This window comes from Diaporthe amygdali (genome assembly GCF_026229845.1).
Source record: "Diaporthe amygdali strain CAA958 chromosome Unknown NODE_12_length_1037015_cov_66_201586, whole genome shotgun sequence".
NCBI classification, from domain to species: Eukaryota; Fungi; Ascomycota; class Sordariomycetes; order Diaporthales; family Diaporthaceae; genus Diaporthe; species Diaporthe amygdali.
Genome location: NW_026517032.1, coordinates 812,573 through 826,315, shown reverse-complemented (window position 1 = coordinate 826,315; position 13,743 = coordinate 812,573). Strand labels below are relative to the sequence as shown.

The 13,743-nt window shown below is 53.2% G+C and overlaps 5 protein-coding genes across 5 annotated transcripts; 2 read left to right on the top strand and 3 right to left on the bottom strand.

Moving 5' to 3' along the window:
• Window positions 1-1,270: 1,270 nt before the first annotated feature.
• Window positions 1,271-3,176, bottom strand: J7T55_001965 (phosphatase dcr2; the record flags this gene model as incomplete). Its single annotated transcript, XM_053142882.1, has 4 exons — window positions 1,271-1,535; window positions 1,591-2,126; window positions 2,184-3,032; window positions 3,162-3,176. 4 exons carry the CDS (start codon window positions 3,174-3,176, stop codon window positions 1,271-1,273), a joined length of 1,665 nt encoding a protein of 554 aa, XP_052994417.1.
• A 933-nt stretch (window positions 3,177-4,109) lies between these two features.
• Window positions 4,110-5,066, top strand: J7T55_001964 (hd domain-containing protein; the record flags this gene model as incomplete). The annotated part of the gene is made up of 2 exons (XM_053142881.1): window positions 4,110-4,822; window positions 4,901-5,066. The coding sequence occupies 2 exons, from the start codon at window positions 4,110-4,112 to the stop codon at window positions 5,064-5,066; spliced, it is 879 nt and encodes a 292-aa protein (XP_052994416.1).
• Window positions 5,067-6,219: 1,153 nt separating this feature from the next.
• Window positions 6,220-9,149, bottom strand: J7T55_001963 (ssh-4; the record flags this gene model as incomplete). Its single annotated transcript, XM_053142880.1, has 6 exons — window positions 6,220-7,157; window positions 7,219-7,524; window positions 7,584-8,283; window positions 8,698-8,838; window positions 8,899-8,937; window positions 9,144-9,149. 6 exons carry the CDS (start codon window positions 9,147-9,149, stop codon window positions 6,220-6,222), a joined length of 2,130 nt encoding a protein of 709 aa, XP_052994415.1.
• Window positions 9,150-10,313: 1,164 nt separating this feature from the next.
• On the bottom strand, window positions 10,314-10,906 carry J7T55_001962 (uncharacterized protein; the record flags this gene model as incomplete). The annotated part of the gene is made up of 2 exons (XM_053142879.1): window positions 10,314-10,594; window positions 10,858-10,906. The coding sequence occupies 2 exons, from the start codon at window positions 10,904-10,906 to the stop codon at window positions 10,314-10,316; spliced, it is 330 nt and encodes a 109-aa protein (XP_052994414.1).
• A 628-nt stretch (window positions 10,907-11,534) lies between these two features.
• J7T55_001961 (uncharacterized protein) lies at window positions 11,535-12,533 on the top strand (the record flags this gene model as incomplete). Its single annotated transcript, XM_053142877.1, has 1 exon — window positions 11,535-12,533. One exon carries the CDS (start codon window positions 11,535-11,537, stop codon window positions 12,531-12,533), a length of 999 nt encoding a protein of 332 aa, XP_052994413.1.
• Between the last annotated feature and the right edge of the window lie 1,210 nt (window positions 12,534-13,743).

Below are 13,743 nucleotides of genomic sequence, written 5' to 3'. Positions count from 1 at the left end.
AGGTCAAAAGGATTTGAAGCTACTCGTTTTGGGACATTCTCAGCAAAATTCGAGGGGTGCGAGACACCCCAAGCGTTCTGTGATATATGCCGTGACGAGAACTCTGAGGCTGTGACGATAACGGCCTATCGAGAGACCTCTGGAGAAACAGTCCATTTCGGCGGCGTCAACGGACAGGCGTTTCAAAAATCTTGCATGTGATCGGATTCATTGAACGCGACTTGACTTCTGACGTCCAATGGCCTGGTCACGGCCTGGGTCGGCCAGGCCCTCGGGCCGGGCTTATGGTCGGTCACCCATCTGTGACAACCGCCCGTAGCGGACATGTGAGGCGAAGTCGAAACGTGAATCAAGATTCGAAGTAAGACGGCAGTTGGGGTCAGATCTGAAGACAAGATAAGAAGCTGATGGGGCTGAATGGTCTCCACCCGGGCTGCGAGTAGTTGAATTGTGATGCCGTGGGGCTCTGCATTCGCGCCACCAACCCTTCTATACGCCAACTATTACAGATCTCATTCCTGAGTAGAAACACAAAATATCAGCTAAATGGCTCATATTTCAGATGAGCTCCAAGACTCACGTTACTTGAAGAGTGGAATTGTCCAATCGGGTGAACATAGGTGGCAGCCAGCCACCTGGCCGGGACAACGGCCAGGTGGGTACAAACCTCCTAACCTCCTTACAACGTCCCACGTCAGACCTAGCCAGAATGATGTCTTTCGTGCTCGATTGTTCGACATGAAGATATGTAGATCGAGGGTGATCAGCGTTGACAAGTTGGAAGACGAGGACGTAGGCCCCAGCGCGCCCTCAAGTTCACTGTAGAGAAGAATAGTCTGTAAAATTGGTATCTGATGCGCCAGCCTTTTTCCATCATGTTCTCCAATGCCTCCAGCTCGCTACCCATTTAGTATCATAGTCACGTCTCTCACTCGGTGGTCAGGATGACCCAGACCAAAAGACTCGAAAATGTAAAGCCAGTTGCATCCCAGGCTAGGTCCCAAGAGACCCCGCCCCAGCTGCACCAATATGATGATTTCCTTTCTTGTAGTCATCGTCTTGACAAAAGTTCCAGCCTGCTCATGCATACGCAAAAAAAATGTGACGGTTCAAAAATGACAGCCAAAATTCCTGCTGATGAGCCCCTTTACGCCGCAAACGCCGTTGTACTTTGCTTGTTCCCGCAAGAGAAAGTCAAACGAGCCATCGCGAGTCGCGTAAAAGTATGTGATGGATATACCGGGTATTATCCGTCGTTTCGCCAACCTGCTCATTCCTCGGTGGGCACCGTCGGCTTGCCCGCATCCACAATCATCTGCTGGTCAATCTTTTGCTTCGTCTCGCCCCACTCGACCCGTTTCCAGGTTGTTATCCTCCCGTCATTCAAGTCGAGGTCGAAAATCCTGATTTTGCGGTGGAAGCCGCCGTACCCTCCGTACCCACCGAAGCCTGAGCCGCCGGCGTAGCACATCCAGAGCTCGGGCTTCATAGTGTCCTGGTTGGCAGAAAGCGCACAATATTCGTTGGCGTGGTCGCTATGATCAATGTTAGTCTGAGGTGTTGGGTGCGGAGAGGATGTTAGGAACTCACTGTCCGCAGCTGACCATGCTAACGCCCTGCTCAACCAGGGCGTCGCGGAAGCCAGAGTTGTACGTTGGCGCGGTCACGCCTTCCCTCCACTCGCCCTTGAAGTACTGCTCCGTATCACGGTATTCAGGTAGCGGGATGTGAATGAATGCAATATCCAGGTGAAAATGTGTGTACTCCTTGTGCTTTTTCTTCAGTCCCTGCGCCGTCTGTCGGAACCAGTCAATCTGGTTCTTCTTGATCCAGTCGTAACCCTTAAATCGTCGCTCGTCGGGCGAGTAAGAATGCGAGTCGAGCAAGTACACAGTCACAGCTGAGTGCTTTGAGCTGCCCTTTGCTAGAATCTCCACGTAGTAGTTGCCTACGCCGTCTATATCTTCTGGTCCGGACTTGGAGAGAGAGTAGGGGAGGGTTTCCACCAATGCCATCTGATTCGCGCGTGTCAAAGCGCCTGCTGCGCCTTCGTCGTCGTGATTCCCGAAAATGGTGACATATGGTACCTTGTGCTTGATGAGAAGTTGCGCATATTTGAAGATGGCCTACCGATGGTATTAGTCAGTGCTCAAGACGGAGGCGAAATGGCAGGCCCAACTTACCGACTGGGCGTCTGGAGCGGTGTCCCCATTGATCTGATCACCGCTCAAGACAACCAGGTCCGGCTTCTCGTCCTCCAGAACCCTGGCGACGAAGTCCAGTGTCCTCGGGTCGGCCTCACACCTCTCACCATCCGAATTCTCTGGCATAGCTTCTCTGCAAGCCCCCACCCCAGTACTCAGGTGCATGTCCGACACCTGCATGACCTTGAACTTTCCGTTCTCTTTTATCCTGAGCTGCGGCTTGTATGGTTCCTGCTGGCTGCCTCTTCTCACTGTGATATGCGCCGACGGCACGTGCGGACCAGCATCCAAGAGTAATGGCGTGCCTTTCTCAGGCATCTCCCAGCCGTCGCGCGCCTCAACAGCATCGTCACCAAACAGGACGTCGACGGCGGTAATCGTCTGCTTCGAATCGATGGCGACCTTCTTCGCCGACCTCTTGATCCACAAGCCTGCTTCTCTGGGCTCCCACCTCTCGTCCGCTTGGCCTTTCTTGTTGGTGCCGGGGTCAAGCCGCCCGACGTTGACATCGATGATGACCTTGTCGTCCGAGGTGAGCTCCTCCTCTTTCTTCCTCCGAACGTGGATGTATGCGCTTGTCACGACCGTCTTGCCCAGGTACAAGTCTTTCTCGATTCGGTGCCATACGTCCGGGTCGAGGCGGCAGGAGGAAAACACATTGATGGATGAGCACTTCTTGATGGTGATGTCGGTGATGAGGAGGCCGGCATGGTGCTGTGGCATGTACTCATGGATGGCTGAGGGTAGGACGCGAAAGTTTCTATCGAGGAAGAAAACGACGAGGAAGGTGATGAGGGCTACCGAAGATACTTGGACAATCGTCCTCACCTGATCCGCGGTCAGCACATAGCTAGATTTAATCGAGGGTTCGCTACCCTCTCAATGACGCGGAGAGCTCTCGATAGCACGGGGACTGCAGCGCAAGATCTCAAAAGAGAGATGAAAGACAGAGCTTACTATTCGTCGCGTCATGGTGTGAGGTAGATGGGGGATACTTGGGCAGCAGTCACCCAAGCTCGGCTGGTGGCATTGAAGTGGTCAATCCGAGGCGACGAGTCGGGAGGGAGATAGCAAGGCGCGTTGCTTCCAGGGGAGTCGCTGCCAGCACCATGTCCGTGCAAAAAGACTGGGAACTAGAGCATTCAAGTATTGTTTACGTAGTCGACGGAGGAGATGTGGAGTTGGCTGCGAGGGGGCGCGATATGTGAGTGCGACGCAGCAGTGGATGCTCGTTTAGATGCTGCTGGGCCAGAACTGGGGTGGTGGTGGTTGAAGATGGAGACGGAGACGGAGACGGATACTAGAGCGAGAGACTATGCTCTCTGCTCACGGACTAGATCCACGTCGGAACCTTGGGGAGATCTGGGCTGACCTCTGCAGTGTGCTAATGTGTCATATGTGCAGTGTGCTGTGTGCTGTTCAGTGTGCACACAACCAAACCAGGAGCTGGCGCTAGCTTCCTTTGCCCTGGCTTGCTTGTCCTGGTTGGCTGGCTGCTGTCAAAACCCTCCCTCAGAGCTCTGTGCCTCCCTCTCCCACACCACCCTGTACCACCCCGTGGACTCCCTGCCAGGCTGGACTCCTAGGCCGTCTGCTCTGTCCTCTCCAGGGCTGGATCTTGCAGGTCAGAACTCAAAAAGGGGTCGCCAATCAGGGATCGTCCACGCTGAAATCTGGGGTAGTGGGTTCTCTTACGTGCCCCGGTGGGCTTCCACTACCTTCCAGGCGCTCGGCCGACTTCCGTGCAACGATCGGCTCCGTCTTCACCACGACCCAACCACTCACTAACTCTACTCTGCCCTGCAAGGGTCTCTTGTACTAAAGCTAACACCTTGCCAATGACAAGGTCATCGTCGCAGCAACTCAGATCACTCATCTGCTACAAGATTGGGTGATACACTCACCATGGTTGGCCGGCGACGTGCCGACTTCGACCAACACAAAGACCTGATTATCAAACTGTACCATGAGAAAACGCCGTGGGCCAAAATCGAGGAAGTCCTCCTCAACGAACATGGCTGCAGGGCAAGGGCCAGGACTATTATGCGCCGCTTCAAGGAGTGGGACCTCGACTTCCATCGCGTTCAGACAAAAAGGTCTGACGATCTCAACGACCACATCAAATCCTACTGGGAGGACCGCAGCACCCGGCCCAAGACGGACGAGGAGCTGCTCCAGAGGCTGCTCGCGGACGGCTTCACGGTCACCCTGAGCGCCATCATACAGATCCGCAAGGATATGAATCTCTACCGGCGGTGGGATGAGAAGCTCGGCAGGTACAGGCCCGACTCGGAGCTCGGAAAGAGAGGGCGGCGGAAGCAGAAGCACTCTGCCTTCACTGACGCGAAGCTCGCCCCTCCGCCGGACGTGTCCGACCCCGAAGATGCCCAGTCTCCCCCTCAGAGCAGCCATCACGACGTGGCACAGCAACCTTGTAGTCCTAAGGCGCAGGCTTTGCAGACTGCGGGTGACAATCCAGTCGGACAGCGCCAACAGCCGCCTCGTGGGCGTGCGCCTGCGTGGCCTGTGCCACAGCCTGATCAGAGCATCCCATTTGCTCACCAACCGGACCAGGCGATGAACGGGAGCGTAGACCCAGATATCGCAAGCAGAGATGCGTAAGTAGCTTGCCCCTATGTGAAGATGTGAATTTTTCAGCAGATCTTGCCGTTACTTGCACGCTGATCTACGACCAGCCATATACAAGCCCTTCTGGATCGCGTTAACACCTTGGAGCGACACTGCCTGGCCCATGGGATCGGCTTGCCCTACGCGAGCAGAAGTCCAAACGTACCTGGCCCAGGAATTCTGGCAGCTGCGGATGGAGGACACTGGGAGACCAGTACGAGCTTCCAGCCTTGATTTCAAAAGAGTTCCTGGAGAGGGGCCCGGTAAGTATTCCTGTGTGTGTGCCAAATGAGCACTTGATTTCAGCGCATAAGAGGTGGTGAACCTTTCGAGGACTAGAAAATGACCCGCGGCCAAAAGCGCTGAAGAGCCCTGTGCCTGGGCATGTTCAAGACAGGTAGACGAGCACTGCGGTACTCATTGCCTATGTGAAAATTTCCGCGGATTGAGGTCATACCCACCGGTGGACGACGTGGTCGGACCACAGAGAAACTCTGACCGTACATACTTACATCGTGTACAAGATCTTTGAACCAGTCACCAACCTGAGAAACCAGATGAGCTTGACGGGACGAACTTTCAAGGTAACCTTGCATGGGGGGATACCCACCTGACATTCAAGACAACCTCTGGGTAGGTGGGACATCTGCCCCTGTAGCTAAACTTTGACAAGGAGATGAGCAGGGGAAGAGGCTGTCATACGTGGCATATCGATATAAAAGTTGCGATGTTTATACTGAACTAGGATCGACGATTCATCACTGCACTTTTTCAACATTTGTGTCTGCACAATTCGAAATGGATGTCGGTATGATACCTGGTGTTCTACAGACAACTTCTCAAATTTGAGACAGGATTTGCACGGGCACCGTCATACGAGTCGATGCTGCAGCTATCTTTTGAGACCCAAAAACCCGAGTTGGAGATATTTGACAACGTAGTATTTCTTGTTGACAGCCTGTTCTGCCCAATCCCAATTCATTCAAAAACTCCACCTTCGCCGTGCGACCTGACCGTTCAGTGATCCCTCTCATCATCCAGAAACGACGGCAGGGCTGGAGAAACCAAATCAGAACTCCAGGGACTTCCTGCCAATTGTTTTTGCGCCCTTCCTGTTGCTAATTGATATCGCTCGCTTTGTGCTGGTGTTTGCCGCCGTTCAAGCTCATCAAAGTAAATTGTTCAACTGTGGATCGTTGACTCTGGGTATTTCCAATGCTCTTTTCTCCCCAACCCGTTCTTGGTTGCTTTTGCTTGTTATTTTTTTTTTTTGTTGTATAAGAAGATTCCGTAGGAAGACCGTGTCTGAAATCAGGCTGAAACGGCATCTTGGGTCTCGCGGAGTGCAGGTACCTGGTGTTGTGGTCCCTGTGGCACATGGTCCTTTTCATCGTGCGGATCTAGCGCTATCACTGCGATCACGTCCAGCTCCTTGCCGCACAGCATCACTATAACTCGGAATGGGAGGGCCTTCTGGGTCGGTCGTGTTGCTCCTGCTGCGCGCAGGTACGGTCACAGACGATGCCCCTCTACTTCTCGATATGCGTATTAGGGGCGTATGCTCGCTTTCGGAACTGTTACGTCGACTCCCAGCTTCTGATGATTGCGGGCTGCTGTAGTCGGGTGGCGGTTGGTTCGGCTCCTGCAGGCCCAACCCAGTCGTAGAATGAACGGTAGTTCCGCCGGCGGTGCCGGCAGCAGCACTGCTAGGCTCACCAACATCATCGTTAGGAACAAGCTGGGCGAGCGAGATATCAGTGGGGCTCCGGGCAGGGCCGGGGCTTGTCGGGGAAAGGATCCTGAAATTCCCAGACCGCGTGCGGCCGTGGCCATGTTGAGGCTCGAGACCTGACTGATGCTGCGGTCTGAAATATGTCTGAACCGATGGGTTGTTGCCCTGACCATGAGCTTGACCCTGGGCTTGCGACCCAGTGTAACTATCCTTCCTGCCAGTTTCCAGCAAGATACTGCCGGCTTCGGACCCATACGGTGGTGGAGGAGCCAATGACCCAGTCATTGGGGCCAGGCCCCATTTCTTCACATTAGCTTCGATGAAAACAAATCCAGCTTGGCCAAAATTGACGTGGACTGTTGCGGGTCCGTTGGCGCCGACAGCGGGGAAGAAGTTCTGGTTCTTCATTCCGTGGCACACATCGTCCAGCTTCTTGCCGTTCCGAGTGAAGAAGACGCATCCTGTTCGGGGACGGTATCCGCAGCCGATGACATCGCCCTGGACAATTTGAGGCCCATAGGGTGTGTGATTGAACGGTTGATTGAGACGTCTGAAACCGTTGGAGAAGTAGGCTGCCGAGTGTTTGTGAAAACCTGTTGCGACATTAGCAAACATAAACATAGCCCGCGAGAGGGGTCGTCTCAAAGCACTTACCTGGTAGCCTAAAGAGAGGATACGGCTTGGTAGCCATGCCAATAGCAACGAGGGTCGCCTCAGGTTTCTCGTACACCTTGGCCTCCCAATAATACACCTCGTTTTGTTTCGGGACGGGGAGATTCGTCATGACAGTGCATTCCGAGTCGAAGAATTCTATTTCTGTACGGCCCTCGACAAAGCAGTTGGCGATCTCGAGTTCCGGCTCGAACTCCCATGCTGAAACGCCCTTTTCTTGTATGGCCAGATACTGCGAAAGGGAAATATCGGTCTGTACGGACTCAGGAGGGTTGGATGTGATGAATGCTGCTCCGGTGTTAGCGCTGGCGGACCAATTGCGAGGATGTGGAAATGGTGCAACGCACCTTTGGCCCTGAGGTACTCTGTTCTCTGCATATCATCCATTACCTCCAGCGCCTCGGCCTCTTCCTTTGCAAAGGCCTGCTCGTCATCGTATTCGCCGGGCCTTCCGATCCGATCGAGCAAGATACGGCCGGAGTGTGTGTACTTGAAGAAGTAGATGACCACGAAGATGAAGCCTATCAGCACGGCGGAGCCGAGAGACGAGAGCAGGCCGATAAGGACGCCATTGAGGGCATCCGGTGAGCGGCTGGGCGCCATCTCGAGGCTATTCGTGCGGCGACAGTCGGATCGTACGGGTTTGTTGGGTTCGTCGATAATCGGGGTCCCGAGAAGTCGCTTCAAGGGTGGCGTCGCCGCCGTGACGCAACCATTCGATAAGAGAGGCTCGCTATGCAGGAGGGACGGGTCGGAGAAGAGAGTAGCAAACAAGACCCTGCTTGACGGACTGCCGGGCTCGACAGTGGAAACGAAAAACAAAATTGACGCAGCGAAGAGAAGGGTCGTGTGAGAGAGAGTGAAGTGAGTGGCGTGGTGCAGGTGGTGGTCGTCCAAAGCGGGCGGGACAAAGTGTGATGCGTCGGTCGGTCGGTCGGTCGGTTGTTCTCGCTCTGGCGCTGGCGCTGGGGCCGCTGGGGCTCTGGGGCTCTGTGGGCTTGGCTGGCTGGGCTGGTTGGTTGCCAGGCAGGATTGATGTGGCAGGGTCTGGAATCGGAGGGGACTTCAGCTGCAGACTAGCGCAGAGACAATGGCGAAGGAGTGTGGAGTCTGTCTCTCTGAGGTCGAGAAGTGTTACAGATCAGGATCAGCAGCGAGACGATCCTCAAAGAGAAGTGAGGCTTGCGGGTATCTTAGGATAATGACAAGAAAAGGCTCAGTAGATGAAGTGACGGCATTCAGCATTAGATATCGGCTGGGCAAGTATGGGTATGAAGCGCAAAGGGAATGGGAGGGGGATGGTGAGGGCGAAGACGAGATGAGTTGGTCGGTTCCAAGGTTGGAGAAGCAAGCAGTGTGCCCAGGTTGAATACGGATAGGCGGGTGGATCATGATTTGACTGCTTCTTGTCTTGATTGCGGGTGAGCCAGGGCCAGAAGCCAGAGCCAGAGCGAGAGCCACCCGCACTGCACTGCTGGTGGTCTGGGTGCCTGGGTGTCGGGGCAGGTGGCCAAGGAAGGCCTGCTTCAAAACCTCAGAAGGTGTCCCTGCCCTTGTCCTTGGTGGCCCGCCACATCCGTTCCGTGTCTCCGATCTGTCCCACTGTTAGCATTTGAATGGTTTTCCACAGCCATATACTATCAGCGTCCGTGGGGTCGATACTTCAGGGTCGTGTGCCAAGGAGGCAGTGACGCGCTCCTCCTGCGATGTGGATCTCGAGACATCAGCATGAGCTCCCTTACATAGCACATGCCCACCTTCCTCACCTAACCACAGCCATGCAGTCTGGCAGTCTGTATACATTGTCAAGTACAGAGGAGACTACTGAGGCAGGCACCCATAATGCGTGATGCACTACAGCACATCTAGTGCTGAGCATCTAATATCAGGGAGCAATGACGACTCACCCTCATGCAGCCTCATTCGATTTCCCTCCAACGCTCCCTAGTGTGGTTCATGCTATGAATTGTCCTCCCTCCACACGTCGCTCAGCTTCTCACTTCCGTCTCTGCCCGCATGAACCCCCCACCGCCCTAGCTGCGGGTCTGACGACCACGGCCTCGACAACTGGACGGGCGGCCACGGCCAGGTTTCATCAGCCGCAGCCTGTTTCGTGAGTCGTGCACGCTGACCGAGCCGTGCTGCGTTCCACCCACAGACAGAAAATACGATATTCCCTTATCGCAGCCTGCTACAGTGCCATTCCAGCCCCGTATCAACACGGCCCGGCCATGCCTATATTTAACCTCACCGTGGTCCAGCTGCCATTGACGACCTCACTCGCTCACCACTCGCTCACCTCCCGTTTGACACCGACCCTTGACTCGTTTCTCCTGCTGCTCAGACAGGGTAATCAGTCACTGCTATACCAACCACGTAGGCATGCACACATACATGCACATGCCTCGACTGAAGGAATCAAACCTCCCACAGCTATTAATACATTTAAGCTTATGATTCCCGGCCTGTCACCTCAGATCCTGCTCATTTCACATGACAATTGACCTCCCGCAGATCTCAATATAAACAAGTTTCGAGCAACTCAATTGCCTTTCGCCAGAATGTGTCAGAGTGAACATGCCAGCCGAGACAGCGATCGCCCGGCTTCATCGCCTACATCCGGTGAATTTGAGTGCTCCGGCAGGTCGGAGCCAATGTGCCATCCATGCACAACTCCAGAGGCGTACGTCCGATTAAACTTCACAGCGAACAAGGCTGCAGCGGATGCTTGTCCTCCATCACGGGTGCATTTGTCGAGACTGGCCGCGCAAGGTTGCATTGTCATAAGTACACGAAGAGATCTGGGAATCTCACCCATGACAGAGTCATCCATCGCCACCAAACTATCACCACGGGCAACACTGTCTTCCGCTGCGGGAAAAGTTCACGCTCAGCATCATTTTCCTTGGGATGCTTCCGTACTAGCTACATATGCATTTGTTGTTACTGCTCAAACAAATTGCAACACTCCTTGACTAAGGCCACTCAAGCGTCTCTGGTACTTCAACCTCATTGGTGACGACATGAACCACCGTCTCTACTTTGTACCACCAGTCTGCCGAACTGGCTTAACAGCTCTAAATGCCATTATATCCGTCAACAGCAGGGTAAGCAATGTACGACAGGCCCATGCTAAGCCTCCCGTATGCAATGGCGAGCTTGTACACGTCGTCTGAAATGCCGCTCCTGCTGCCCAGGATCTCGCCTGCCTTGCTGAATAGCATTTTCGACCTGTGGTGAAACTCGCGGCCCCATCCGGGCTTCTTGGTATCGTAGAGCAGCTCCCGGTGCCAGAAGCTGTGGATGTTACTGATGACGGGTGCCAGGTCCTCGCTCACGCCGAGGGGCTGGCTTCTGGCTAACTACGCAGTACCATCCTCCACCATGTCGTACCACAAACATCAGTGTGGAGGTCCATCACGTCGTTGGAGATTGGTTGGGAGAAGGGGGCTTAAGGCAGAGGTTCGAGAGCTGCAGAATACACCGTCTACATGAGATCCTTTGGGAAGACATAAGGCTAGCAGCTCATCCATCATGCATACCTTTGCGTCTGTGGATGATATGTCCAATTAAGAGAGTGCTCAGCTATTTACGCGCCGAAAAGTACGGTGTATTCCTTACGATGACTGGCGGAGACATTACCCGTTCCAACAAGACGAGGAGACTTCATATTTTGAGTCCAGGAAAGAGTCCTCTACAATCCGAGTTTCATCATCCATATAAGCCATCCAGACAAGTAGATTGGGGCACATAATTATTGCGAGGCAAGTGCCATGTGCTTTGTGCGTAAAGCACCTGGAACACTGGGCTCTTCTCGGATCAACAAAGCTGTAAAACAGATTCGCAGAGCAAAAAGCTTGACCAGCATGAACAAATCTCAGGATTCGATGGGGTGACCAAAAAGCGTTTCATTATTTGACAGTACAGCTCGAGTCTCCTGAGAATACCAACCTATAGCACCGGTTGGGCTTGCAAGAGACTAATTATCTGCATATGCACAGATGACATTAAACTTGCACTTGCTCCTCTTAGCGGCTCATTTGCTAGTTAAAAACTCTCATACTGTGGCTGCGATTGGCTCTACAGCAATGCTGTTGGGTGCATCAACATTGCATTTGCCTAGTGTTTAAACCAACCAGGTACAATTATTCCAAGACATAATTACCTGGTTCTCAACTTTACAACGACTCCGATGGGACGGGACCGTTGATGCGATACTAGCATAGGGTTTCAACCAGCGCAGTTCTCAAAGCCTCGATCATTGATCTTACCTTGCAGCTTCAGCAGTTTTTTTTAATATGCCAACGATTACTTCCGACAGAGACCTGCCTAAGTTGCTCGACAGCCCCGCAAAGCAGGTAAAGTGGACAAAGAAGCTAGCAATTGAGCATCTAGGCAGTGCCGCAAAGCGTTTTGAACAGCCTCCGATGCAGGGGATGTTCAGTAAAACCATGTTCGTGACCCTAGCGGACGCTCGTCAGGTGGTAGTGCAGTTCCGCACTGAACCACTTGACGTCGACGCATTCAGGATTGCAAAGAGCGCTCTAGGCTCCTTCGTACCCGATGCCAGAGCTCTGAAAAGTCAGGAGCTGGAGAAAGTCGGTGCCTGGGCTTATTCCTTCCCTCGCATGCCGGGCAAGATGTGGCATCAAGGAATCGCAGGCAGAGGCGCCGCAGGACGCGTTGCGGTCAACAAGTCGCTCGGCCGTGTCTTTTCGAAAGGGTGCCTTGCAGAGGACAGCAATGAAGCTGTTGAAAAGACAATTCGGCCGCACCTAGATGCGATCCTGGCATCGCCTTTGGAAGAAATACTGCCATTCAAGGGCGTTCTCCAAGGCTTCGCCAACAAGCTCGACGAATTGGCTCAGCTCCCTTTGTGGGTCGCCCATTACGATCTCAACGACGTTAATGTGCTCATTGACGAGCATTGCGAGGTCACCGCCTTGATCGATTGGGAGTTATCTTCGCCGCTGCCTTTTGGGGCCGGATTCGGTCGCATCCACACTCTTGCTGGCGAATTCACCGAGGGTGAATTTTGGATGCCTGACGAGTTCGAGGATGCCGAACGGGGATTCTGGAAGGAGCTCTTCGACGGCATGCCAAGAGACATCGGGGAAATGCTGGAGAAGCGAATTGGACTCGTGCAGAGGGCAGTCACGCTCGGAACATTGCTCGACTGTTTCTTTCTCGATAATGGGAAGGTTGGCTGTAGTCAAGTAACTTTGAAGGCTCTCCCAAAGTTTCTGACATATCAAATCCCTCTAATCAGAGGACAGAAGCAGCCATATTGTCATTGATACAACGGCTGGAGGGAGGTCATAAGAAACGAATAACGAAAACTGGCAATACAAAGTGTGTTTTAGATAACTCGCATCATCATATTTCAAATAGATGACACGTGTTCTGAGCTGAAGTGTCAATATGTGACTTTTTGGTACTTCGCCAATTTCATGCAGCATATTACGAGGCAATGGGCTTGGGAGTGACTGGTGATAGCGACGCAATTGTTGCAGAATTCAGATTATTTGCAATGGCTCAGTGTTTGATTCTTCCGGAACTCTCTAAATGACTTTCACTTGCTCTGGTCCTTTCGTTGCCTGGAGTCCCCTGCTACGATCTGAGCCAAACAGCCTCCACATCCTCTCAATCCGGATATGACGAGATGTGAGGCTTACATCAACCCAGCACGCGAATGATGGTGTAACTGGCTTCGAGGCATCATATCCACCCATACGTCGAGCAATCAACCCACCAGCTCCAGGCCTTTAATTCTGTCTTCGATTTGATCTATAGGAGGACCAAAGAAATGGTGAAGTTGACAAGGATGAGTGGAACTGTAGCGCTTGAGGCTCTTGGGCTTAGTGTACCAGTCGGGGGATCGCATTTCGCGGGCCATGAGGGACATCTCTTTAATACTGATTCCAAGAAAGGGGGGAGCCGGACGGGGGCTAAGTATACCTTTCGCGATCATCTCCTTATAGAGTGAACCCAGCAGAATCGAGCTACACTCGAATGAGCAGCAGTCTCTGGTGCAGAAGTACTCTAGGAGATCGTGAAAGCTGCTAAGAATGCTTTGAACACCGTCTTGCCTTCTGCGTTCTATTTCGTCTGTGCTCGTCGTCAGCGATGTGTCTGGATATACTGGCAGGATCGACGACGAACCACTTATGCTATCAGGCATTGGAAGGCTCAACATTCGAAGGGGTCCACGTGTTTGTTGCACTGCCACGAACGTCAAGTTGCGGAAAATTTCGGGCTGGGCGAAAACGTGTGATACGAATAGCCACAGTACAAAATCTCTGCAGTATTCCTGAGTGACACCGCCTTCATTTTTGAGCGTCTCAATCCATGTGTCGGAGAAGAATCTCACAACATCATGGCACTTATAGTAGTCAACCAAGACCGCTATCTTTGCAAGTAATTCCAGGCTGATAGATCGGGGGACTTTTTGGCTGTTGCCATGGATTATATCCATGAGAATTTGCAAAGCATCCTCGTCCCAGTCTG